This window comes from Theropithecus gelada, chromosome 12, assembly GCF_003255815.1.
Source record: "Theropithecus gelada isolate Dixy chromosome 12, Tgel_1.0, whole genome shotgun sequence".
In the NCBI taxonomy this organism is placed as follows: domain Eukaryota; kingdom Metazoa; phylum Chordata; class Mammalia; order Primates; family Cercopithecidae; genus Theropithecus; species Theropithecus gelada.
Window position 1 is genome coordinate 72,210,943 of NC_037680.1, and position 25,256 is coordinate 72,236,198.

The following is a 25,256-nucleotide window of genomic DNA, read 5'->3' on the forward strand; positions in this document are numbered from 1 at the left end:
AAGAAATGAGTTTGAAACGCTTTTCCCTATAAGAGCCCAAGGTATAACTTCAAAAACAATCTTAGTTCCTTAGTATTGACTGTAGCAAACAAAAGGCCTGTATTATCAAAAGGGAGTTTAACCATTTTATCCCTGCAGAAATTTCTTCATAGGCAGTTTTTGACACATTATATACAGAATCTAGGAAATGAATCAATATTTCTAATAGGTACAATTGTTAATAAGAACATAGTTAAGCACCAATATTACCAGACAATTAGTAGATAGGCTTCTGCCCACTCAACATTTCCAAGACAATTAGCCTTTGAGGTCATTACTGACTTGGGCTGAACCAGCAATCTAGTGATTTCACGACCTAGAAAAGTGCTGGGCAATGAAGCTCTAATACCCCTCACTGGTCGCTTGACTGGCTTTCTAAGATGTTCTGCTGTAGGTATCTATTTTAATGTTAAATACTTAGTGGAAAAACCAACATAGCTAGATGTTTTCTTCCTTCATTTAGTACTAGCTTTTTGACAGTTCGGTGTAGCAGTTACATACATTACATGAAATATTAAGTAGTGCTGAGTTGTGCTTGGGAGGCACAGAAAAACTAGAGAGAAATACCCATTACAGTAAGCATTATGAAGAAGAAAATGGACAGGAGAAACTTAACAATATACGGTCATTCGGATGAACTTACCTGCAAGAATTTTAGTCTTGCAAGGAAGTCATTCACATAGCTGCCAAGTGGTTTAAGGCTTGGGTAGGATTTACGCATCCACATTTCTGGAATTTTGACATTCAAAATGCTGCTAACCACTTCTTCAAGATCTGTAGACATGACTACAAGCCCCTGAAACACATTTAACCTTGGTTAATATAATAGTATAGATTATGATAGACTATAAGCAACCACCTTTTAAATACCTCCTTCACAATTATCCTCTGTTTACATTGTGATTAGTTAAGGTTGAGTCATACAGGAAAAAAAAAAGTGAAGATATTTGTTTTTGCTTACAAGTAGGCCACGCAGTCTGAATTATTCCTTAGAATATCAACAATTTTAATCTAACCAATTTTTTTTTTTCTTTTTTGAGATGGGATCTTCCTCTATTGCCCAGGCTGGAGTGCAGTGGTGGGATCATGGCTCACTGCAACCTCGACCTTCTGGGCTCAACTAATCCTTCCACCTCAGGCTCCCAAGAAACTGGGACTACAGACATGCATCACCACACCCAACTGATTTTTTACTTTTAAAATTGTTTTGTATAGGAAGCCAGGCAAGGTGGCTCATGCCTGTAATCCTAGCACTTTGGGGCCGAGGCAGGTGAATCACTTGAGCTCAGGAGTTCAAGACTAGACTGGGCCACATGGCGAAACCTCATCTCTACAAAAAATACAAAAATTTTCTGGGCATGGTGGTGCACGCCTGTAGTCCCAGTGACTTCGGGGGCTGAGGCAAGAAGTTTACTTGAACCTGGGAGGTCGAGGCTGCAGTGAGCCAAGATTGTGCCACTGCACTCCAGCCTGGGTGACAAAGTGAGACCCTGTCTCAAAAAAAAAGTTGTAGAGATGGGGTCTCACTATATTGCCCATGCCAGTCTCAAACTCCTGGCCTCAAGCAATCCTCCTGTCTTGACCTCCCAAAGTGCTAGGATTATAAGCATGAGCCACTGCACCTGCACCTGAACTAACTAAATTTTAATAGAAAAATCTTAATACTTGGCTACTCACTAGCTATTAAATCACAGACTAACCTTGACTTAGTTTACTGTCTATTAAGTGGATAAGTAATACAGCTCTATACTGCATTCTGAAAATGCATGGTGCTAAATATAAAATTAGAAAAATTACATAAAATACTTTGAAAAGTTAAAATGTCCTGGAATTGAATTATGACGTCTGATTGACCATTTCCCATTTTGAATGACTGATGCACAGATGTTAAAACTTTGAAGGCCCTGAAAATTCCTATTTGACTTTTAACTGGGCCAGTTGCTATTATTCATTTCTGTCTTTCCTATAGTTGAAAATATTCCAACTAACATAGGGAGAAGATTTGGAAGTAAATTTGATGTACTAAATATACACATTTCATTTGCCTTCTTCTCAAAACCTCACTAAAACAGCAGTAAAGGAATTTACTTTTTAAAGACATAAGCCCCCAAGTGTGGAAACAAAGAGGGGAAGGGAAAATGACAACACAATTGTGGGAGTTAGAAAGCATATGGACCACTGGTACGTAGAAACCTGATCCTAAATTGGCAGGGGGAGAAGCTAAGAATCAACCAGACATACACTGCACAATACCCCTAAATCTTGGGAATGAAGGTCCTAGATACTTCTGAAAGTGGGGCGAGTAGGGCAGTGTTAAAGATCATTAAAACTTGGCTTAAAAAACAGAATCCTAGATCTTCTCCCCCACCCCACAAACTACGCATTACCTACCTTGAGTACAGCCTGAAGAGGAAAATGCAGAAATCCCTAGAGTGGGAAATGTCAGGCCCCGTTAGGGCCAAAGTTACCACGCTGAAATCAGGGGGATTAAGTGAATGCATGAATACTGGATGCTCAGATTCCCTGGGGCTTCTTTTCCCTTTTAATTCCTAGAATACTAGAGCCAGCCCTTTATCTTCCAGGAAGGACACAGGAAGAAGCAGGTCAAGAAGAAATACATAATCAAGCTGAATATTTCTTAAACAAACAGCCTAGCCAGGTAACCTACACTGAAGACCACAGTCAACCATCACCAGTATTCTTATTGTGTTCATTCAACATGATAATGTCCCATTCTTTTTTTTTTTTTTTTTTTTTTTTTTTTTGAGACGGAGTCTCGCTCTGTAGCCCAAGCTGGAGTGCAGTGGCCGGATCTCAGCTCACTGCAAGCTCCACCTCCCGGGTTCATGCCATTCTCCGGCCTCAGCCTCCCGAGTAGCTGGGACTACAGGTGCCCGCCACCTCTCCTGGCTAGTTTTTTGTATTTCTTAGTAGAGACGGGGTTTCACCGTGTTAGCCAGGATGGTCTCGATCTCCTGACCTCGTGATCCACCCGTCTCAGCCTCCCAAAGTGCTGGGATTACAGGCTTGAAGCAGACAACCTCAAATTATCAGATACCAGAAGAGGCTTCTAACATGTAAAGTTTTTCAATTATGCATTCAACTTCTAAACATAAAAAAGATTATTCCGATTTTTATTTCTTCTTGTATCAATTTGGTAACATATGTTTTCGCAAGAATTTGTCTATTTCATTTACATTTTAAAATGTATTTACATTTTAAATGTATTGGCATTGGAATGTTTGAGAAGGGAGGCAGAGCAAGATGGCCAATAGAAGCCTCCACAAATCATCCTCCCTGCAGGAACACCAAATCTAACAGCTATCTACACAAAAAAGCAACTTCATAAGAACCAAAAATCAGGTGAATGACCACAGTACCCAGTTTTAACTTTTAGTCACTGAAAGAGGCACTGAAGAGGGCAAGAAAGACAGTCTGGAATTGCTGATGCCACCCCTCCTCCATCAGCCGGCAATGGCGGTATGGCACTGAGAATCTGTCGCTTGTGGGAGGGATGGCACAGTGATTGAGACTGTGCTGGAACTCAGTGCCTTCTTGTCACAGAAGATAGCAACACCAGGAAGAGCTCAGCTGATGCCTGTGAAAGAAGCATTTAGGGCTGGGCGCAGCGGCTCACGCCTGTAATCCCTGTAATCGCAGCACCTTGGGAGGCCGAGGCGGGCGGATCACCTGAGGTTGGGAGTTCGACACCAGCCTGACCAACATGGAGAAACTCCGTCTCTATTAAAAATACAAAATTAGCCGGCTGTGGTGGCACATGCCTGTAATCCCAGCCGTTCGGGAGACTGAGGCAGGAGAATTGCTTGAACCCAGGAGGTGGAGGTTGCAGTGAGCCGGAGATCGCACCATTGCACTCCAGCCTGGGCAACAAGAGTGAAACTCCGTCTCAAAAAAAAAAAAAAAAAAAAAAAAAGCAGCATTTAGACCAACCGTAACTACAGGGGAAACACACACCCCAGCGGTTGGAACTTGAGTTTCGGCAAGGCTTGCCACCGCCAGCTAAAGTGCTCTGGGGTTCTAAATAAACTTGAAAGGCAGCCTAGGCCACAGGGACTACAATTCCTAGGTAAGGCCTAGTCCTGTGCTAGACTCGGAGCTAGGGGCTTGTGGGGCATGCCATCCAGTGAGACACCTGCCAGGGTGGCTAACAGAGTGCTTGCGCCGCCCCTCTCCCAATCCCAGGCAGCACAGCTTGCAGCTGCAGGAGAGACTACTCCCTACTGCTTGAGGAGAGGACAGGGAAGAGTAAAGAGGACTTTGTCTTGCAACTTGGGGGCCAGTTCAGCCACAGTAGGATGGGGCACCGGAAACAGTCCTGGGGCCCACATTCTAAGCCCTGACTCCTGGACAATATTTCTAGACACATATTGGGTCACAAAGGAACCTTGCACTCTTGAAGAGAAGTGCCCAGTCCTGGCGGGATTCATCACCTGCTGGCTAAGGACCTCTTGGACAGTGAATAATAAGCAGCAGTAGCCAGGTAGTACACACCATGGGCCTTGAGACTCAGCGCCATGCTGGCTTCAGGTGTGACCCTGCACATTCCCACCTTGGTGGCTACCAAGAGAGATTCTTTTTTGAGGAAAGCACAGGGAAGAGTAAAGGGGGTTTTGACTTGCAGCTTAGGTACCAGCTTGACTCCTACAGTGGGGTATGCACCAAGAGGGCTCCTAGGGTCCCTGATTCCAGGCCTTGGCTCCTGGATGGCCTTTCTGGAAAGGAGTTTAAGACTAGCCTGGGCAACATGGTGAAACACTGTCTCTACAAAAAATACAAAAATTAGCTGGGTGTTGGTGGTGCAGGTCTTTAGTCCCAGCTACCTGGGGGACTGAGGCAAGGGGATCACTTGAACCTGGGAGGGTGAGGCTGCAGTGAGCCAAGATTGTGCCACTGCACTCCAGCCTGGGTGACAAAGTGAGACCCTGTCTAAAAAAAAAAAAAATTATAGAGATGATGTCTCACTATGTTGACCAGCTGCTCTCCAACTCCTGGCCTCAAGCAATCCTCCTGTCTCGGCCTCCCAAAGTGCTGGGATTATAGGTGTGAGCCACTGTACCTGCACCTGATCTAACCAAATTTTAATAGAAAAATCTTCTTAATCAATACTTGGCTACTTGCTAGCTATTAAATCACAGACTAACTTTGACCGGCAACATTCACCACAAGGTGGCTGAAGACCCCTTGGGCCTTGAGTGAAGATCAGCAGCAGCCTGGCAGTACTCCCTGTGAACCTGTGGTGATGGTAGCTACAGGGGGAGGCTCCTCTGCCTGTGGAAAGGGGAAAGAAGACAACACAACTGGGTTTGAGAATAGCTTTGTCTTATGGTTTGGGTGCCAGCTCAGCAGCAGTAGAACAGAGCACCAGGTGAAGTATTCAGGTTTCAGGCTGTAGGCTCTGACTCCGAGGCAGCATCTCTGGACTGGTCCAGGGCCCAGGGGAACTGACTGCTGTGAAAGGAAGGACATAAGCCTGGCTGGCTTTGCCACCTGCTGATTGTAGAGCCCCAGGGCCTTGAGCAAACATAGACAGTAGCCAGGGAGTGGTTACAACAGGCCTTGGATGAGACCACTGCTGTGCTGGTTTCAGGTCTGACCCAGCACAGTCTCAATGTTGGTGGCCATATGGGTACTTTTGGCATCCCTCCCCAAGCTTCAAGCAGCTCAGCACAGAGAGAGAGAGAGTCTATGTGTTTATGAGAAACAAAGAGAAGAGAACAAGACTCTTTCCCTTATAATTTAGAGAAATCTTCTGAACCTTATCCAAGACCACCAAGGCAGTATCTCCATGAGTTTGAAACAGCTACAGTGTTACTGGGCTTCTAGTGCCCCCTAAAGCAGATACAGCTGCAGTGACCAAAAACTTAGATCACAACATCCAAGTCCCTTCAAATATCTGGAGAGCCTTCCCAAGAAGCATGGGTACAAACAAGCCCAGACTGCAAAGACTACAGTAAATACTTATCAGTGCCCACATACTGACAAACATCCACAAGCATCAAGACCATCTAGGATAATGAATAGTGTCTGGGTAGCAAAAAATAAAATAAAATAAAAAATAAGACCATATAGAAAACATGACCTTACCAAATAAACTAAATAAGGCACCAGTGACTAATCCTGGAGATACAGAGATATGTGACCTTTCAGACGGAGAATTCAAATAACCGTTTTGAGGAAATGCAAAAAAAGATTCCAAATAACACCGAGAAGGAATCCAGAATCCTATGAGATAAATTTAACAAAGAGATTGAGATTTTTAAAAAGAAGCAGAAATTCTGGAGCTAAAAAATGCAATTATTATGCTGAATAATGCATCAGAGTCTCTTAACAGCAGAACTAATCAAGCAGAAGAAACAACTAGTTAGCTAGAAGACAGGCTATTTGAAAATACACAGTAAGATGAGATACAAGAAAAAAGAAGAAAGCACACCTACAAGATCTAGAAAATAGCCTTAAAAGGGCAAATCTAACACTTACTGGCCTTAAAGAAGAGGTAAAGAGAGATATATATGGGAAGAAAGTTTATTCAAGCAGTAGTAACAAAGGACTTCCTAAACCTAGAGAATGATATCAATATTCAAGTACAAAAAGGTTATAGAACACCAAGCAGATTTAAGCCAAAAAAGACTACTTCAAGGCATTTAACAATCAAACTCCCAAAGGTAAAAAAAATAAAGAAAGGATCCTAAAAACAGTAAGATAAAAGAAACAACATACAATGGAACTCCAATATGTCTGGCAGCAGACTTTTCAGTGGAAACCTTACAGGCCAGGAGAGAGTGGCATGGCATTTTTAAAGTGCTGAAGGAACAAAACTTTTACCCTAGAATAGTATATCTGGTGAAAATATCCTTCAAATATAAAGGAGAAATAAAGAGACTTTCCCAAACAAACAAAAGCTGAGGGATTTCATCCACACCAGACTTGTTCTATAAGAAATACTAAAGGGTGTTCTACAACCTGAAAGAAAAGGATGTAAACGAGCAATAAGAAATTATCTGAAGGTATAAAACTCAGGGTAATACTAAGTTCACAGAAAAACAGAATATTGTAACACTGTAAGTGTGGTGTGTATACTACTCATATCTTGAGGAGAAAGACTAAAAGATGAACAAATCAAAAATAATAACTACAACAACTTTTCAAGACACAGACAGTATAATAGGATATAAATAGGAAAAACAAAAAGTTAAAAAGCAGGAGGGATGAAGGTAAAGTGTAGAGTTTTTATTAGGTTTCTCTTTGCTTGTTTCTTTGTTTATGCAATCAGTTTTAAATTGTCATCAGTTTAAAATAATGGGTTACAAGATATTATCTGCAAGCCTCATGGTAACTTCTAATCAAAAAACATATAATAAATCCACAAAAAATAAAAAGCAAGAAGTTGAAACATACTACCAGAGAAAAATCACCTTCACTAAGAGAAGGAGAGGAAGGAAAGGAAGAGAAAACCAGAAAATAACAAAACGGTGGGAGTAAGTACTTACTTATCAATAATGTTGAATGTAAATGGACTAAACTTTTCAATCAAAACACAGAGTGGCTGAATGAATTTTTTTAAAAAACAAGACCCACTGATCTGTTGCCCATAAGAAATATACTTCACCTACAAAGATACATATAGACTGAAAATAAAAGAATAAAGATATTCCATGCCAATACAAACCATAAAAGAGCAGGAGTAGCTAGACTTATATCAGACAAAGTAGATTTCAAGGCAAAAACTACAAAAACAGACCAAGAAAGCCATTATATAATGATAAAGTGGTCAATTCAACAAGAGGATATAACAATTTTAAATACATATGCATCCAACACTGGAAAACCAAGATAAAGCAACTATTACAGTCAAAGAGAGACATAGACACCAATAAAAATAGTAGCTGGAGACTTCAACACTCTACTTTTAGCATTGGACAGACCATCCAGACAGAAAATCAACAAAGAAACATCAGACTTAAACTGCACCGCAGATCAAATGGTCCTAATAGATATTTACAGAACATCTCATCCAGTAGCTGCAGAATACACATGCTTCTTACTCAGCACATGGATCATTCACATGTTAAGCCACTAAAAAAGTTTCAAAATATCCAAAAAAATGAAATAATATCAAGTATCCTCTCTGACTACATGGAATAAAGCAAGAAATCAATTACAAGAGGAATTTTGGAAACTATACAAATACATGAAATTAAACAATATTCTCCTGAAGACCAGTGAATCAATGAAGAAATTAAAAAGGAAATTGAAAATTTTCTTGAAACACGTGATAATGGAAACACAACATGCAAAAACCTACAGGATACAGTGAAAAGAATTAGTGAGGTGGATGTTTATAGTTATAAGTGCCTACATCAAAAAAGTAGAAAAACTTCAAATAAACTCCCTAATGATATATCTTAAAGAACTAGCGAAGAAAGAGCAAATAAACCCAAAATTAATATAAGAAAAGAAATAATAAAAATCAGAGCAGAAAAAATGAAATGGAGAAAGTAGATAATCAACAAAATGAAAAGTTGGTTTTATGAAAAGATAAACAAAATCAACAAAACTTCAGACACATTAAGAAAATAAAAGAGAGAAGACCAAAATAAATAAAATCAGAGATGAAAAAGGAGACATTACAATAGATGCCACGTAAATTCAAAGGATCATTAGTGCCTACTATTAGCAATTTATTATACCAATAAACTGGAAAACCTAGAAGAAATGGAGAAATTCCTAGAAACATACAACTTACCAGGATTGGACCATGAGGATATCTAAAACCTGAACAGACCAATAACAAGTAATAAGATTAAAACCATAATAAAGGGTCTCCCAGCAAAGAAAACCCAGGACCTGATAGCTTCAGTACTGAATTCTACCAAACATTTAAAGAAGAATTAGTACCAATCCTACTCAAGCTATTCTGAAAAACAGAGGTGGAGGGAATACTTATAAACTTATTCCATGAGACCTGTATTACTTTTACCAAAACCAGACAAAGACATATCAAACAAAGAAAACTACAGGAAAAAAAAAAAAATCTACAGGCCAATATCCCTGATGAACACTGATGCAAAAATCTTGAACAAAATACTAGCAAACTAAATTCAATAATACATTCATCATGACCAAGTGGGATTTATCCCAAGAATGCAAGAATGATTCAACATACACAAATTAGTCAATGTGATACATCATATCAACAGAATGAAGGACAAAAACTATATAATAATTTCAATTTATGCTGAAAAAGCATTTGATAAAATTCAACATCACTTAATGATTAAAAAATACTTAAAAACTGGGTATAGAAGGAACATACATCAACTTATTAAAAGTCATATATGACAGACCCACAGCTATTATCATACTCCATGGAGAAAAGCTGATAGCCTTTCCTCTTAGATGTGGAACATAACAAGGATGTCCACTTTCACAACTGTTATCAACATAGTACTGGAAGTCCTAGTTAGAGAAATCAGACAAGGGAAAGAAATAAAGCACATCCAAATCAGAAAGGAAGAAATCAAATTATCCTTGTGTGCAGTTGATATGATCTTATATTCGGAAAAACCTAAAGACTCCACCAAAAATACTATTAGAATTGATAAACAAATTCAGTAAAGTTACAGGATATAAAATCAACATACAAAAATTAGTAGCATCTCTATATGCCAAGAGTGAACAATCTGAAAGAGAAATCAAGAAGCAATCCCATTTACAATAGCTACAAAAAGATAAAATACCTAGGACTTAACCAAAGAAGTAAGAAGACCTCTATGATAAAAACTATAAAATGCTGGTGAAAGAAATTGAAGAGGACACAATAAAATGGAAAGATATTCCATGTCAATAGATTGGAAGAATCAATATTGTTAAAATGTTCATCCTGCCAAAAGCAGTCTACAGATTCAGTGCAACCCCCATCAAAATACCTATGACATTCTTTATAGAAATAGAAAAAAAGTCCTAATATTTATATGGAACCACATAAGACCCAGAATAGCCAAAGCTATCCTGAGTAAAATGATCAAAACTGGAGGAATCACATTATCTGATTTCAAATTATACTACAGAGCTATAATAAACAAAACAGCATGGTACTGGCATAAAAACAGACACACAGCCCAACAGAACAGAAAGGAGAACTATAGATAAATCCATACATCTACAGCGAACTCATTTTTGACAAAGTTGCCAAGAACATACTTTAGGGAAAACACAGTCTCTTCAATAAATGGTGCTGGGAAATCTGGATATTCATATGCAGAAAAGTAAAACCAGACCCCCATCTTGCCATATTAAAAAAATTAAAATAGATTAAAGGCTTAAATCTACGACCTCAAACTATGAATCTACTGTGAAGAAACACTGAAGAAACTCTCCAGGATTTTGGATTGGGTAAAGATTCCTTGAGTAATACTCCACAAGCACAGGCAAACAAAGCAAAAGTAGACAAATGGGATCACACCAGTTAAAAAGCTTGTACACAGCAAAAGAAGCAATCAATAAAATGAATGGAAAACCCACAGAATGGGAGAAAATATTTGCAAACTACCTGTCTGATAAGGGATTGAGAACCAGAATATATAAGGTGGTCAAACAACTCTGTGGGAAAAACTCTAATAATCCAATTTTAAAATGGGCAAAATATCTGAATAGACATTTCTCAAAAGAAGACATACAAATGGCAAACAGGCATATGGAAAGGTGCTCAATGTCACTGATCATCAGAGAAACCCAAATCAAAACTGTAATAAGATATCATCTCACCTAAGTTAAAATGGCTTATATCCAAAAGACAGACAGTAACAAATGCAGGTGAGAATGTGGAGAAAAGGGAACGCTTGTACACTGTTGGTGAGGATGTAAATTAGTACAACCACTGTGGAGAACAGTTTGGAGGTTCCTCAAAAAACTAAAACGAGAGCTACCGTACGATCCAGCAATCCTACTGCCAGGTATGTATCCAAAAGAAAGGAAATCAGTATATTGAAGATATATCTGCACTCCCATGTTTATAGAAGCACTACTCACAATAGCCAAGATATGAAAGCAACCTGTGTCCATCAACAAAGGAACAGATAAAGAAAACATGGTACTTACACACAACAGTGTACTATTCAGTCATAAAAAATAATGAGATCCTGTCATTTGCAACAAAATGGATGGAACTGGAGATCATTATATTAAGCAAAAAAAGACAGGCCCTAAACGACAAACTTTGCATGCTCTCATTTAATTTGTGGGAGTTATTTTTTTTTTTTTTTGAGACAGAGTCTTGCTCTGTCACCCAGGCTGGAGTGCAGTCACACAATCTTGGCTCACTGCGACCTCCGCCTTCCTGGTTCAAGCAATCCGCCTGCCTCAGCCTCCCAAATAGCTGGGATTACAGGCATCTCCCACCATGCTTGGCCAATTTTTGTATTTTTAGTAGAGACGGGGTTTCACCCTGTTGGCCATGCTGGTCTCAAACTCCTGACCTCAGGTGATCCACTGGCCTCCACTTCCCAAAGTGCTGGGATTACAGGCATGAGCTACCGTGCACGGGCCACGGAAGCTAAATATTAAAACAACTGAACTCATGGAGTTAGAGAGTAGAATGATGGCTACCAGATGCTGGATAGAGTAGTGGTAGTAGGGTTAATAGTAGGGATGGTTAACGAATATTTTAAAGAATGAAGGAGATCTAGTATTGGATGGCACAACAGAGTAACTACAGTCAGTAACTTAAGTGCACATTTAAAAATAACTAAAAGAGAATAATTCATTGTTTATAACACAAAGGATCTATGTTTGAGGTGATCGATACCCCATTTACCCTGATGTGATTATTATTCATTGTATGCCTATATGAAAATATCTCATGTATCCCATAAATATATACATCTACTACATAGCCACAAAAATAAGAAATAAATAAGCAAAATGTATTGGCATAATGTTTCCATGATGTCATCTTCAGATCTCTTATAGTGTCTATTTTGATGACTTCATTTCCATTGTTGGTATTAGTTTTTGGTTACTTCTCTTTTTGCTTTGTCGCTTCTATTAGTCTTAAAATAATGACCATTTGGCTTTGTTGAGTCTATTATGTTTGTTTTCTATTTCATTAATTTGTTTTTATTTTATTATGCTTTTTGTTTTTCTAACATATATTTGAAGCTGCATTCTCCAATTTTTGGCATGTTGATATTTGTTCACTCTAATTTAATAGAAATTATTATTAAATTTTCATTTAAATTTTTTCTTTAAGCTGTGAGTTATTAAGAAGTATTTTACTGAATTTCCAAATATATGGATATTTCTCATTGTGCTTTTGTTATTCATTTCTAGCTTAATTCTTCTCTGATCAGAGAATATAGACTGATGATCTCAGACCTTTTAATTTATTGAGACTTGTTTTATGGTTTTTATATAGTCAATATTTGTAAATGTTCCATGTTGATTTGAAAAGAAAAGTATATTATACTCTTGTGGGAGTCAGTGTTCCATATACACCAATTAGCTCAACTTGTAAATGGAGTTGTTCAACACTTCTATACCTTTATTCCTCCTCAAAATTTCCTTTTTTTTTTGTTCAGTTTTAGCATTTAAAATTTATTCATTCTAGTACTGAACTTACAGGATATCCTTTTTCTTGTCTCTTAAGCCAAATAATTCACTTCTTTTCAATCTTTCTTGTTTAATAATTAAATTAAAAATAAAGTTAATACTATACATTTTCTTGGGTATAACTTCAGCTTTATCCCATAATTATAATGTGTAATTTCTTTTGTTCATTGTTTTACTTTTTAAAAACTTCCAATTAGTTTTTTATTTCATTTAAAAAGTAACACAGGACATTTTATAAAATGATTGCTCTGTATTCTTAAAAAATGTCAATATTATCAAACATAAAGAAAGGCTGAGAAACTGTCTTGGAATAAAGAAGGTAAAGAAACATGGCAACCGAATGAAATGTTTGATCCTGGTCTGAAATCTGTGTCAGAATAGATTTCGCTAGAAAAGACAGAATTTGCATGATTGAAAAATAGAAATGTTTGATTGCTGATTAGATAAAAATATTATATTTAGGTTTTTATTCTTAAATTTGATAATTGTATTATGATATTATAAAAAGTATTCTTGTTTTTAGAAAGTATACCTTAAAGTATTGAGATAAAGGGGTATAAGCAACCACTATTCTCAAATAATTCAGAAAACATTTATATATGGGTATATATATATCTTTATATATATTATATATCTTTAAGGTATATTATAAATATATATGTCTTTTATATATAGAGAAGCAGAGGGTAAATGATAAGGCAAATATGGCAAATTCAGGAGAATATAATTTTACAGAGAATATGCATATTTTTAAGAACTCACAAATTGAGTCAAACAATACATAAAGTTATACACCTTTTTTCATTTATCAATATGTCTTGGCATCTTTCCACATCGGCAACTATAAAACTATCTCACTCTTAATTGATGGGCATTTCATTGTGTATATTATCATAACCACTGGATAATATTTAAGGTTAATCACTTATTGAAACAATGCAGTGCTGACCATTCCTGTGCTTATAGCTTTGCATATATGTGCACATATAAACATATATATATTTAGGATGAAGAAGATTTAACATTTCTACTGGTATTACCAAGTTGTACTTCAAAGAGGTTCAACAATTTACATTTCCAATAACACAGATGAGAATTCCTGATGACTGACCTGCCAGCAGCGAATACTGTTAAGTATTTAAATATTTGCTGTAATCCTGGGTAAACTAAAATTGAATCCTTCTATAATTGCAATTCTTTGACATTTTTATAATATTGAACTTTTAAGTTTTAGTAGAACTTTGATCTTTTACAAATATATAGGTTCAACATGTTTGCTGAATTTATTGTCATAATTTACCTTTTGTGTAACTGTAAGAAATAGATTTTGTCTTATGTATTGGATATTGTCATTAAAAATACACCTGGTTTTAGCATTATACTAGAGAATGTGATATAAAATTGTCCCAGTTAGATTGTGTCATTTCACTGAGATATTGGAAAAAGAAATGAGTTTAATATAAGGACTTACACTGCTACATTGGTCACAGATATCATGTCAAGTTAGGTTTTTCAAATTTGAAACATTTTCTTCCTCAAATTAGTGAAATATGAAGAGAAAGATGAAAGAACAGCATGAGAAAGGGCATTATAAGTAGTTCATATGAGTTGCGGGAAAGAAATTGATGCTTCAAAGTAATCTATGCTTGTGGAGAATAAAGCAACTCCATCTTGGATGCCAATCTGCCATGTTGGCATCTCATTAACCCCTGTGTTGAGAATGCCTTTAAGATTTCTACTTTATCCACTGTTACCATAAATCCTACCCTTAGGTCAAAACAACCTTGACATTAAACTGTGCCACTGGGCAGATTCACATACCATTATTGCTTTCCCTGAGGGATCATCTTCAATTGTCCTACACATTCCTTCCCCATGATGCATCAGCCCTGGGTCTAGGGGGTAAAGCTGTGAGGACCCACCATCCCCTCTCACGGCTGCCTGAACATTATGACTTCTGTTCGTAAGTCACTATTAAATGTTCCTTTCTGAGAAACTGGATTTGTTCAGCTTCTTTCTTTGCCCTCTCAGTTTCTCGGCCTTTGTGGATAGGTTTGCATAGACTTGCTTGCCACCGAAAAATGCTCATCAGTACTACCAAAATATTTGAGATAACTTATACATTTTATTTTCAAATATAATCAACGTGATGCAGACTCTGAAATTTATCTCCAGACTTGACTTCCCTCTTGAACTCTAAATCAGGTATCTAACAACTGGACCTTCCCATTGAGTCTACCAGGCATTTCAAAATTAATATGACCAAAATATAATTCTTGATTTTTTACATCAAATCTGTTCCTTGCCCAGACTTTGCACTTGCTTAGGCCAAACATTTAGGAGTTATCATTGACTACTCTCTTGCTCACACCCACATTAATTTTCAGCCAGCCTAGTAGACTCTTCTTTCAGTAATAACTCATACGCAGCCACCTCCCTCTGCCTCCAATGCTACTACAAGAGACCAGTTCAGCTGGATTTCTCAATCATATCATTGGTCTCTGTCTGTACTGCTGTTTCCCCATAATCCTTTCAGCAGTGATTAAACTTTTAAAAATGCAAAATGGGTAATTTCACTTCAATGCTTAAAACCCTCTGAAGGTTTCTCTTTATATTTATACTTTAAAATAAAACAAAATTTCAGATCCTAACTATGGCTAACACCATCACAATCCAGCCTCTGGTGTCTTCTCTCTAGTAGTAGTGTCTGTCTCGTGCTCACTCCACTCTAGCCAATCAGACCTCCTACTTGTGTTCCTAGACCAGGCCCAGCATGTTTTCTCTTGGCTTTACATTTGTGTTATACCCTCTGCCTGAAATGCTCTTCCCTGAAACGTTCCATGGATTGCCCCTTAACATAATTTAGGTCTTTCTCCAAGAGTCATTCCTCAGAGGGACTTGACCCAACCTAAGAGAGGTTTTCACCCATCATTCTCTACTCCCTAATCTTGTTTAATTTTTCTCCATAAAACTTATCACTTACCAAAATTTATATGTATTTGTTTATTTTTATTTTGACACAGGGTCTCACTCTGTTGCCTGGGCTGGGTAGGATCGTAGCCTACTGCAGCAATCCTCCTGTCTCAGCCTCCTGAGTAGCATGCACCACCATGCCCAGCATTTTTTTTTTTTTTTCCCAGAAGAGACAAGGTCTTGCTGTGTTGCCAAGGAAGTTCTCAAACTCCTAAGCTCAAGCAATCCTCCCACTGTGCCCTCCCAAAGTACTAGGATTACAAGCATGAGCCGCCACACTTGGCCAGTTTATTTTTCAGTTTGCCTCCCTCACTAAAATTTGAGCTTGGGCCAGGAGTTGGTGGCTCACACCTATAATCCCTGTACTTTGGGAGGCCGAGGCAGGAGTATCACTTGAGCCCAGGAGTTCAAAACCAGCCTGAGCAGGATGGCAAGACCCTATCTCTCTAAAAAAATTAAAATAAAATAAAATAAAATAAATTAGCCAGGTTTGGTGGCTCACACCTCTAGTCCCAACTACTCAGGAAGGTTAGGCAAATCAATTCTTGAGCCCAGGGGTTCAAGGCTGCAGTGAGCAGTAATCACATCACTATACTCCAGCCTGGGTGAGACCCCATCTCTAAAAAAAAATAATAATAAATGAAAAAATGTGCTTTATGAGGGCAAGGGCTCATTCCTTACCACATTGTGTCTCCTTAGCATATATCCAATCCAGGGTCCTATCCCTATCTAACATCCTCTATACTTGTTTCCCTGTTTATTAACTCTCACTCTCAGAAGTCTATAAGCTCTTCAAGGGCAAGAATTATTTTCTAATCTTATCTATCCCCAGAACCCAAAATAGTGCTTACACAGTATTTGTGCTAAACAAATATTTGCTAAATAAATGAATGCTATATATAATTTAATGGGTTTTTTGGGTGTTTTTCGCCTTACCTTGATTGCTTTTTGAATATTTATGCATGAATCTCTTATGGTCTTCAGTAACCTATTGAACCGTCCCATCTCTTGGACAAGTACAGTATTCATGCTCTGAGTATAAGTTGTTGGGTATCTCCTCATGGCAGCCTCGACGTCGAAGTTGTTTGGAAGTTTGCCCAAGATGTCACTAGCAACCTCATTTACTACTTCATCTGATGATTTTGCACCAGCACCTGCTGAACGAGACTATGAAGAATCCAAACTATAACTCAAAAATCCTCATAAAGGTCTAAGAATAGCAGAATATGAAAAATCCTAAGGTAAATCTTTATAAGAAAGGACATTGCTCTCTATTTTATCCATGATCCCTCTCCACACAAAATTTATTAAAGTGATGATAACAGGCAAGGGGATGGATTTTCAAGGGAAAACTATTATTAGAGAGGAGGAATAAGGGCATGTAATGTGTTCAGAGGCAAACGAGGATCTGCAGAAAGCAAATAAGCTGTATGCTTGGCTGCCTGGGTACAGGGGGAGTTGCAGATGCTGCAGATAGTGGAAGAAAAAGCATTGCATTGGTGGAGTGGCCAAGCGATGGTGGGCATTAAAACCCAGATGGGGGAAATCTCATCTTGCTTTGAGAAAGCAGGCCACAAAATATATTTGCTAATAACTCTGGTGTCTACTGGTTGCCAAAAGCAGAGATATAGTTTTCTCCTTGAACCAGGAGAACAAAGAAAATAAGCTCATCTCCTCCAAGCAGCTGGAAGAGTTATGGAAGAAAGACAGACTTTAGTGATGCACGTTGGAAGCAAGGAAGGAGAATTTCAGTTCCATCTCTGTTTTTCATATTTATGGTGGCATTGTGTAAGTAAATCCATATTTTCTGAAAAAAAAATTAAATCCTCAGGACAAATGAATATGGGGTGTGTGTTGAGAGAAAACAAGTACTATTAGAATATAAATAAATATATCTCATGTTTTACCAGTCCAAGGAAATTGTGTTTAGTTTTTTTTTTTTAGATTTTGTTTCCTGGTTTCTATACTATAAATATTAGTATACTCAAAATTGATTCTGAAAATATTAACTATTTTCTTTCTTTAATATTAATTATTTTTACCTAAGTTTCTACTCTGACTTTCTTTTTTTTTTTCTATTTGTTTTTTGAGATGGAGTCTCACTCTGTTGCCCAGGCTGGAGTGCAGTGGCACGATTTCTGTTCACTGCAACCTCTGCCTCCCGGGTTAAAGCACTTCTCCTGCTTCGGTCTCCCAAATAGCTGGGATTATAGGCGCCAGCTACCACACCTGGCTAATTTTTGTATTTTTAGTAGAGATGGGGTTTCACCATGTTGGCCAGGCTGGTCTCGAACTCCTGGCCTTAGGTGATCTGCCTGCCTCAACCTCCCAAAGTGCTGGGATTATAGGTGTGAGCCACTGCACCTGGCCTCTACTGTGACTTTTAACACTACTTACCACACAGCACCATAATATCCTATACAGTTACACAATAAAATAATTACATGTTGGTACGTTTTAATTATGTGCTATTAAAAAAAGATTCTCATATAATAATCCTTTATTATGATTCCATAGTACCAGGTTTACAACAAAATATAAAAAACAAATCATAGAAAACAAAAAGTGAGTATTTGGCTAAAACTAATGAAATATCTAATTTCATTATATTTAAAGAATCATATGCTGATTTCCAGTAGTATTTTGGTGTGCATAAAAGGCAGTAAAAACTCATTAAAATATTCCCATACTCTAACAAGAGCTGTGCCTCTGTAAAAAAGCCAAATCCAGGTCTACAGTTCTTCAAAAAATGTAAAAAAAATAATTTAGTAACACAAACATTCCCTTTCCCTATTTCTCACACACAAAGATCACATGATTGGGTAATAGGTTTTTGAAAGTAATATCCAACTGATACTGAGAATTAAGAGCAATTGGGTCTTATTTATTTATAATTATTTATCTTAGCTTTTTCCTCTTTACCATCTTTCTTTAGAGTTATCACAAATAACATCTGGAATCTTCTAAGGGTTATTTTCCTCTGAAAGATAAGTGGAATTCATTTTCAGAGACATCAGAAAGTTTAACCTTTTCAGAGATCCTAGACTATTATCTAGTTTTATAATATTCTCAGTTGAAACAATTTTCCTATTCTAAATAGTGTGTGGCCATTAACCACAAGCAAAGGAGCTCTGCGCAAGCAAACTTCTTCGCTCTGATAGCTTCCTCTTTTATTTTTTCCAAGATAAATTAGTTAAATACAAAAAGTCTTGTCATCATTAACTTGCTCTCCAGGCTCTGCAGTTCTGGTCTCTTTACCTCTGAACTGTGATAAACCCAATCTAGAATCACTGAACCACTGCTTACCCACTACTGTAACTGTATTTGCCAACCTGAGTTTGAGGATTGAAAGAGATTGTTTAATTATATGCTGAAAAGATACCCCTTGTGTATTTAAACGTATTTGTTTGGTTCGGAGTCATTTTCTGTTGGAATGACCCCACTGTTTTACATATGCTGTAATGTGGCACTCCTCATCAAGTTTAAGTAAAGCCAAAGGACACTGTAAATGTGCTGCTGTCAGACTGTTGTGTATTACATGCAATCTAATGCTCCTAAAGAGCTACTCATTCATGTTTGCACATATACTTTTATGCCCAGGCAATAACTGATTTTAGTGCTATCAATATCTAAAATGGATGTAAAAACAGTCTTTGTTCCTTTTCCCTTATTAGAAAATGTCATAGTAGAGTAGACCAGAGATAGGAGTTGCATGGACTCTTCTGTTTGTAATAGCACACCACATTATCCTTCTAATTTTTAGCTTTTTAAGAATCTCTGGCTATCTGCCTTCTAGTTCTCATCCCACTTTCAGAATCTGGAAAGAGAATATGGCATAGTGGTTTAGAACACAAGATTCCGAAGCCAAACTGGTAGGAGCCAGACTGCTTGGTTTTGAGTCCTGATTTGAAATCATCCTAGCTGACTTTGGGCAAACTACTTAATCTTTCTGTGCCTCACTTTTCTCACTGTAAAATGGGAATAGTCATAGTTAGACCCTACTTCATAGGATTGTCATTAGCATTGCATTGTTATACATAATAGCACTTAGAACAGCACTAGCACAGAGTAAGCACTATACAAAAGTATTAACTGTTGTCATTTTTACTCTGAGATGCCATAAAAAAAGATTAGTTACAATTCAGTTAATAGGATAACTTGCATGACTGATTATTCTTCCTTAATTCATCAAAATTTTATTGAGTCATTATGGGAACTCTTGCCATTTGGACTAATTTCCTTTCAAAAACAAATTAAATTAACAACGGAGCATATTTTTTAAAGGAATAACAATACAAGATAGCTTCCTCTTTTATTTCTTCCAAGATAAATTAGTTAAATACAAAAAGTCTTGTCCTCATTAACTCGCTCTCCAAGCTCTGCAGTTCTGGTATCTCTACCTCTGAATTGTGATAAACCCAATCTCTCTCTTAATAGACAAGCAAGATTAGCAAATGTTTTTCATTAAAATGTACTGGCCTGTGTTCATGGCAGCTAAATTTTGGTGTCTTTGCAGATTGCTTTCCCACACCCCAATATGCTTACGCACTCTCCAGGAGAGCTGCGCCCACAAATTCTTCTCCTACCCTTTTAAATTCATTTTGTACTTACTATTGCAACTATATTTTAAATGTTACACTAATATACATCTGATAAAATATTAGTGTGAATGAAACTGTGTCCATGTAAATCAGGTTAAATGTTCTAGAACAACTGTTGAAATACTAGGGGACTGGAAAATAAAATAGGTAAAATTTTAGATGAATTCTCTCATCAAACTGCTTCCCAAGTATCTTTGAAATTATTCTTCCTCTTTAAATACATTTAAAAGGGACACAATGTATGATGTATTTAGGTAGGGCAAGAAAGGCAAAATGAAACTCCTAGAAGCAGAATGATACTTAAAGAATATGTCTTGGTTCCCAAAAAAAGATTGATGAAAAAAAAAAAAACCCCATAATTTCATGTATTTAGTGTTCAAATCCTTATTTATGTATTTTTGTCTTTTCCTTTAAATGTTTCTCCACTTGAACAGAATTGTGTAAGGAAGCCTGTTGTGTTGGCACATGTGCCTGGGAAGCATCCTTCCCAGGCCTCAGAAGCTAGTTCCTATACAGATCACACACCTGTGTAAGAAGAATGTTATCAAATAGCAGTTGAGTTTCTGACTGATCCTTAGTGATATCTGCATTGGCATTCATCCCAAAGATTTCTGGTGCTGGGGTCAGTGGCAGTGTCTTTGTGTATTCAATGTAGCTTTTGTGCTGCAGAGATGAATAACAAGAAGTCAGGAGGTTAGAAATCAATTACATTCTAGAACTTTTCGCAGAAAAGAGGCAGTTTTCAATACTCAAGTTAATGACTGGATAGGCCTGTGACACTGGACATTGAGTGCTTTCACTTTCTTTCAGCCTGGGCCAAAGTTAAAAAAAAAAAAAAATATGTGCAGCCAGGTGTGATGGCTCTCGCCTGTAATCTCAGCACTTTGGGAGGCCAAGGTGGGTGGATTATCTGAGGTCTGGAGTTTGAGACCAGCCTAACCAACATGGAGAAACCCCATCTCTACTAAAAATAGAAAATTAGCCAGGCATGGTGGCACACGCCTGTGATCCCAACTACTCAGAAGGCTGAGACAGGAGAATCACTTGAACCCGGGAGACAGAGGTTGTGGTGAGCCAAGATTGCACCATTACACTCCAGCCTGGGCAAGAAGAGCGAAACTCCATCTCAAGAAAAAAAAAAAAAAAAAAAAAGGAAAAAAAAAAAAGAAGAACATATTTACAGAGAAAAAGTACCATTCAATTGGAATGGGTTTTTTAATGGGGGAGGGGAATCCTGGTAACTTCATTTAGAAATTACCTACAGAGAAATCTTTGTGTCATATTTTGCTGATGACTATTTTTAACTTATCACAATAAAAATATTTCTTTCTGATTTACTCTGATTATTCTGTTTACTCTTACTGTAAAAAATCCACTCAATTCAAAAAAGTAAAAATTATTTAAAATTCTATTATTCTGAGATAATCACCATTAACATTATACTTCTTTTTATGCATACACACATATTTTATATTTTATTTAAACGGACTTCTATTAAAATTTCATACCTTCCTTGATGCTCACATAATCATATACAAACATCCACACACACACACATGGCAAAGGGGGTTTGGTCATGGATGGCTTTACAATTTGTTTCACTTTACAAACACCTTACTTCATCTTGCTGTTTTCCCACCTGGCAATTCATCATTGGAGATCCTGTTACCCCAGCTCCCATGTTGACTTGCTGTACCCAATCAGTGACCTAGGCTTTGGGAGTGATTTTTCCCTTTATCTATACTACATCTGCCCTCGGCGAGCATTAATCCTAGTGAACATGAAGTTACGGTTAGGGGGTTACAGTATGTTTCTGTTGCTTGTGTTTAACTTTCAATACATGCCCTTTGACTTCTGGGAATAAAATGAGAACCAACTTGATTGTCCTAGCAATCTCTAGAAATCCACTGTGATCATCAAACACAGTGGACAGGACTGGAGAAGAGCAGAAGGGAATCTTGGTCTTGTGCTGCAGGTGGTTCTGTGACTCGCTGCCACCTTCTTACCTGTGTGGCCTTGGGCAAATTATTCTACTGTAATGAACCTGCTTTCTCATTTGTAAAAGGGATAAAATAATAATACCAATGTTAATTTGATGCTTTAGTGAGATAATTACTTGCAACTAACTTCCAAATAATTATAAAAATTAACTATTACTGTTAATAATATTTTGCTACTACTATCTCTTATGTATTTTCATTTTAATTTGGGACAATGTCTTTTTAGCCCAAGAACTGCTTATGATGACAGAACTTCAGGTCACTGAAAAAGCGTGAGACACATTTCTGATACTTCTTACATTACAGTGAACAGGTACAGTTAGTACTGTACCTATACAGTACTAACTCCACCTATAGCATGAGCTTTGTTTTATCCCATATGACTGAAGAAAGCACAGACAAGGGTAACAAAAAAACAAGGCCTGCAGCAAAATCACCATTTGAAAAATATCATCACTACCAAAATAATTTCATGTCTTACTGCTTTTAGTTTTTTTGAAGGGCATACTTACATCACCAGAAGGAGGAACAAAATAGATGCCACTTGAGTCGAATTTATAGTCTGAATTTTCAACTAATTCGGGATTAAAGAATTTGTTTAGAATGCTGCGCAGCGTGCGCCGGTCCCAGTCATCCGTCACTCTGCCTCCATAATTGCATTCGCCGGTCATGTACCGGAGAGCCTCATAGGGCAGTTCCTAAAATAGAGAGCGTGTGTTGGTCAACCAGTTATCAGTAGCATGTTATACAGAATCGTGTTTCTTGTTTTTTCCTATTATTAAATTAAACATCTTACAAAAAGTTCGCATTAACACAACTTCCCTTCGTATGCTGCCCTGCTAATTGTTTCCATGTTTCCCAGGGCCGTTCACTTCTTTTCTGGCTTTTTATTTCCATCCAGTCAATGCTGACAATGGAACTCCCCTATTAACTTGTGAATTTATTGTCTATTCAACCAAAATTATTTCAACACTGTGTGCCAGATACAAATGAATTAGATCATAATGTCATCTGTGAAAACTTTGTACAGCTCAGTAACATGCAAAGCAGATACAGTATAATTCAGAGGGCTGGGCATGGTGGCTCACACTTGTAATCCCAGCACTTCGAGAGGCCAAGGCGGGAGAATCACTTGAGCCCAGTAGTTTGAGAACAGTCTGGGCAACATGGGGAGACCCTGTCCCTACCAAAAAAAAAAAAAAAAAAATTAACCGGGTATGGTAGCACAGGCCTATAGTCCCAACTAGGGATAGGGCTGAGGTAGGAGGATCGAAGCTGCAGTGAACGATAATCGTGCCACTACTCTCCAGCCTGGATGACAGAGCAAGACCCTGTCTGAAAACAAAACAAAACAAAACAAATATATATATATACACACACACATATAATATATATAAAACTCAGAGATCAGCAGTGTTACTTCACCACCTTTCAATATCCATATATATTTGACAATTTGAATCATATAATATATATATAATTGTACACTTTTTTTCTTTTTGAGATGGAGTTTCACTCTTTTTGCCCAGGTTGGAATGCAATGGCACGATCTTGGCTCACTGCAACCTCCACCTCCTGGGTTCAAGTGATTCTCCTGCTACAGCCTCCCGAGTAGCTAGGACTACAGGAGCCCGCCACCATGTCCGGCTAATTTTTTACATTTTTAGTAGAGACGGAATTTCACTGTGTTAGCCAAGATGGTCTCGATTTCCTGACCTCCTGATCCGCCCACCTTGGCCTCCTAAAGTGCTGAGATCACAGGCATGAGCCACAGAGCCCGGCCAAACTGTATACTTTTTTTCACAAATTCTTACATGATTTCTTTTACAATTTCATAAAACGTTCTTTGAAAATACTATTTCAATAGCTGTTTTCTAATATTAAACACTTTTGTTGCTTCTAATTTTTTAATGTGCTGAATTTTGTTCATTAAATACACATTTCTTAAAATTTCTAATGATTCTTCAGTCTAGATTCCTGAAAAGGAAATTACTATTTTCTTTCCAAAGAAAGAAGCTTATAAAAAGCAATTTATAAACGTTACCAGTCTGCTTTTCCAAAAAGCTGAAGCATTTGTAGCAGCCAGTTTTTAAATCTTTGCTAATATGGTAGGTCAATAATAATATTTTAATTTGCATTTCTAGAGTAACAGTGAGGTCCACAATTATTTCATATGTTTAATACATTTGTTGTTCTTTTTAAACTAGCCTATCTATTTTTCTTATTAAAGTATTGTAGGTTTTTGTTGTTGTTGTTAGTTTTTTGTTTTTTGAGTCAGAGTCTTGCTCTATCACCCAGGTTGGAGTGCAGCGGTATGATCAGGGCTCACTGTCTCCACTTCCAGGGTTAAAGTGATCCTCCTACCTCAGCCTCTCAAATAGCTGAGACTTCAGGCATATGCCACCATGCCCGGTTAATTTTTGTACTTTATGTAATGGTGGGGTTTCACCATGTTGCCCAGGCTGGCCTCGAACTCCTGGGCTCAGGCAATCCACTGTCTCAGCCTCCCAAAGTGCTGGGATTACAGGCATGAACCACTGCATCCTGCCCTATTAAAGTTTTAATCGTACTTCTTTGTATATACTCTTTTATAAACTGACTTACTTTTCAAATTTGTGGAAATAATTTTTCTACTTAGTTTTAAAAAGTATTTTATTATGTTCTTTAGTATATAGAATTTTTAACATTAATGCAATGGTGTTGATTTTTCACATTGCAATTTATTTTATCCTGAGCATAAATATTTACACACCTACCAGCAGTAGAGAAAATTCTATTTTTCACTACTCTCAAGAAAACAGAGTATTATCATTCAGGAAAAAAACTGACAATAAAACAATATAATTATTTTTAATTCTGATTTTGACATTGGCACTTTCAAAATTCTAATTCACCATTTGTATTCTTTATTTTATAAATTATTCACTCTGATCTTTTATGTTTTTCTAATTTGAATGATTATCTTCTTTTTCTTATTCAAAAGCTCTTTATAAAGATTGAATCAGTCTTTCAGACA

The 25,256-nt window shown here is 37.3% G+C and overlaps 1 protein-coding gene across 1 annotated transcript in view; it reads right to left on the bottom strand.

Annotated features, from left to right (window-relative positions):
• The window catches only part of DNAH7 (dynein axonemal heavy chain 7), a 340,938-nt gene that overhangs the window by 11,227 nt on the left and 304,455 nt on the right, over window positions 1–25,256 (bottom strand). The window contains exons 59-62 of the mRNA XM_025404220.1: window positions 22,753–22,938; window positions 20,766–20,903; window positions 16,576–16,806; window positions 683–835 (exon numbers count right to left, since the gene is read on the bottom strand). Of these exons, the coding sequence (XP_025260005.1) occupies window positions 683–835; window positions 16,576–16,806; window positions 20,766–20,903; window positions 22,753–22,938 (708 nt within the window). The remainder of the gene's footprint in view (window positions 1–682; window positions 836–16,575; window positions 16,807–20,765; window positions 20,904–22,752; window positions 22,939–25,256) is intronic.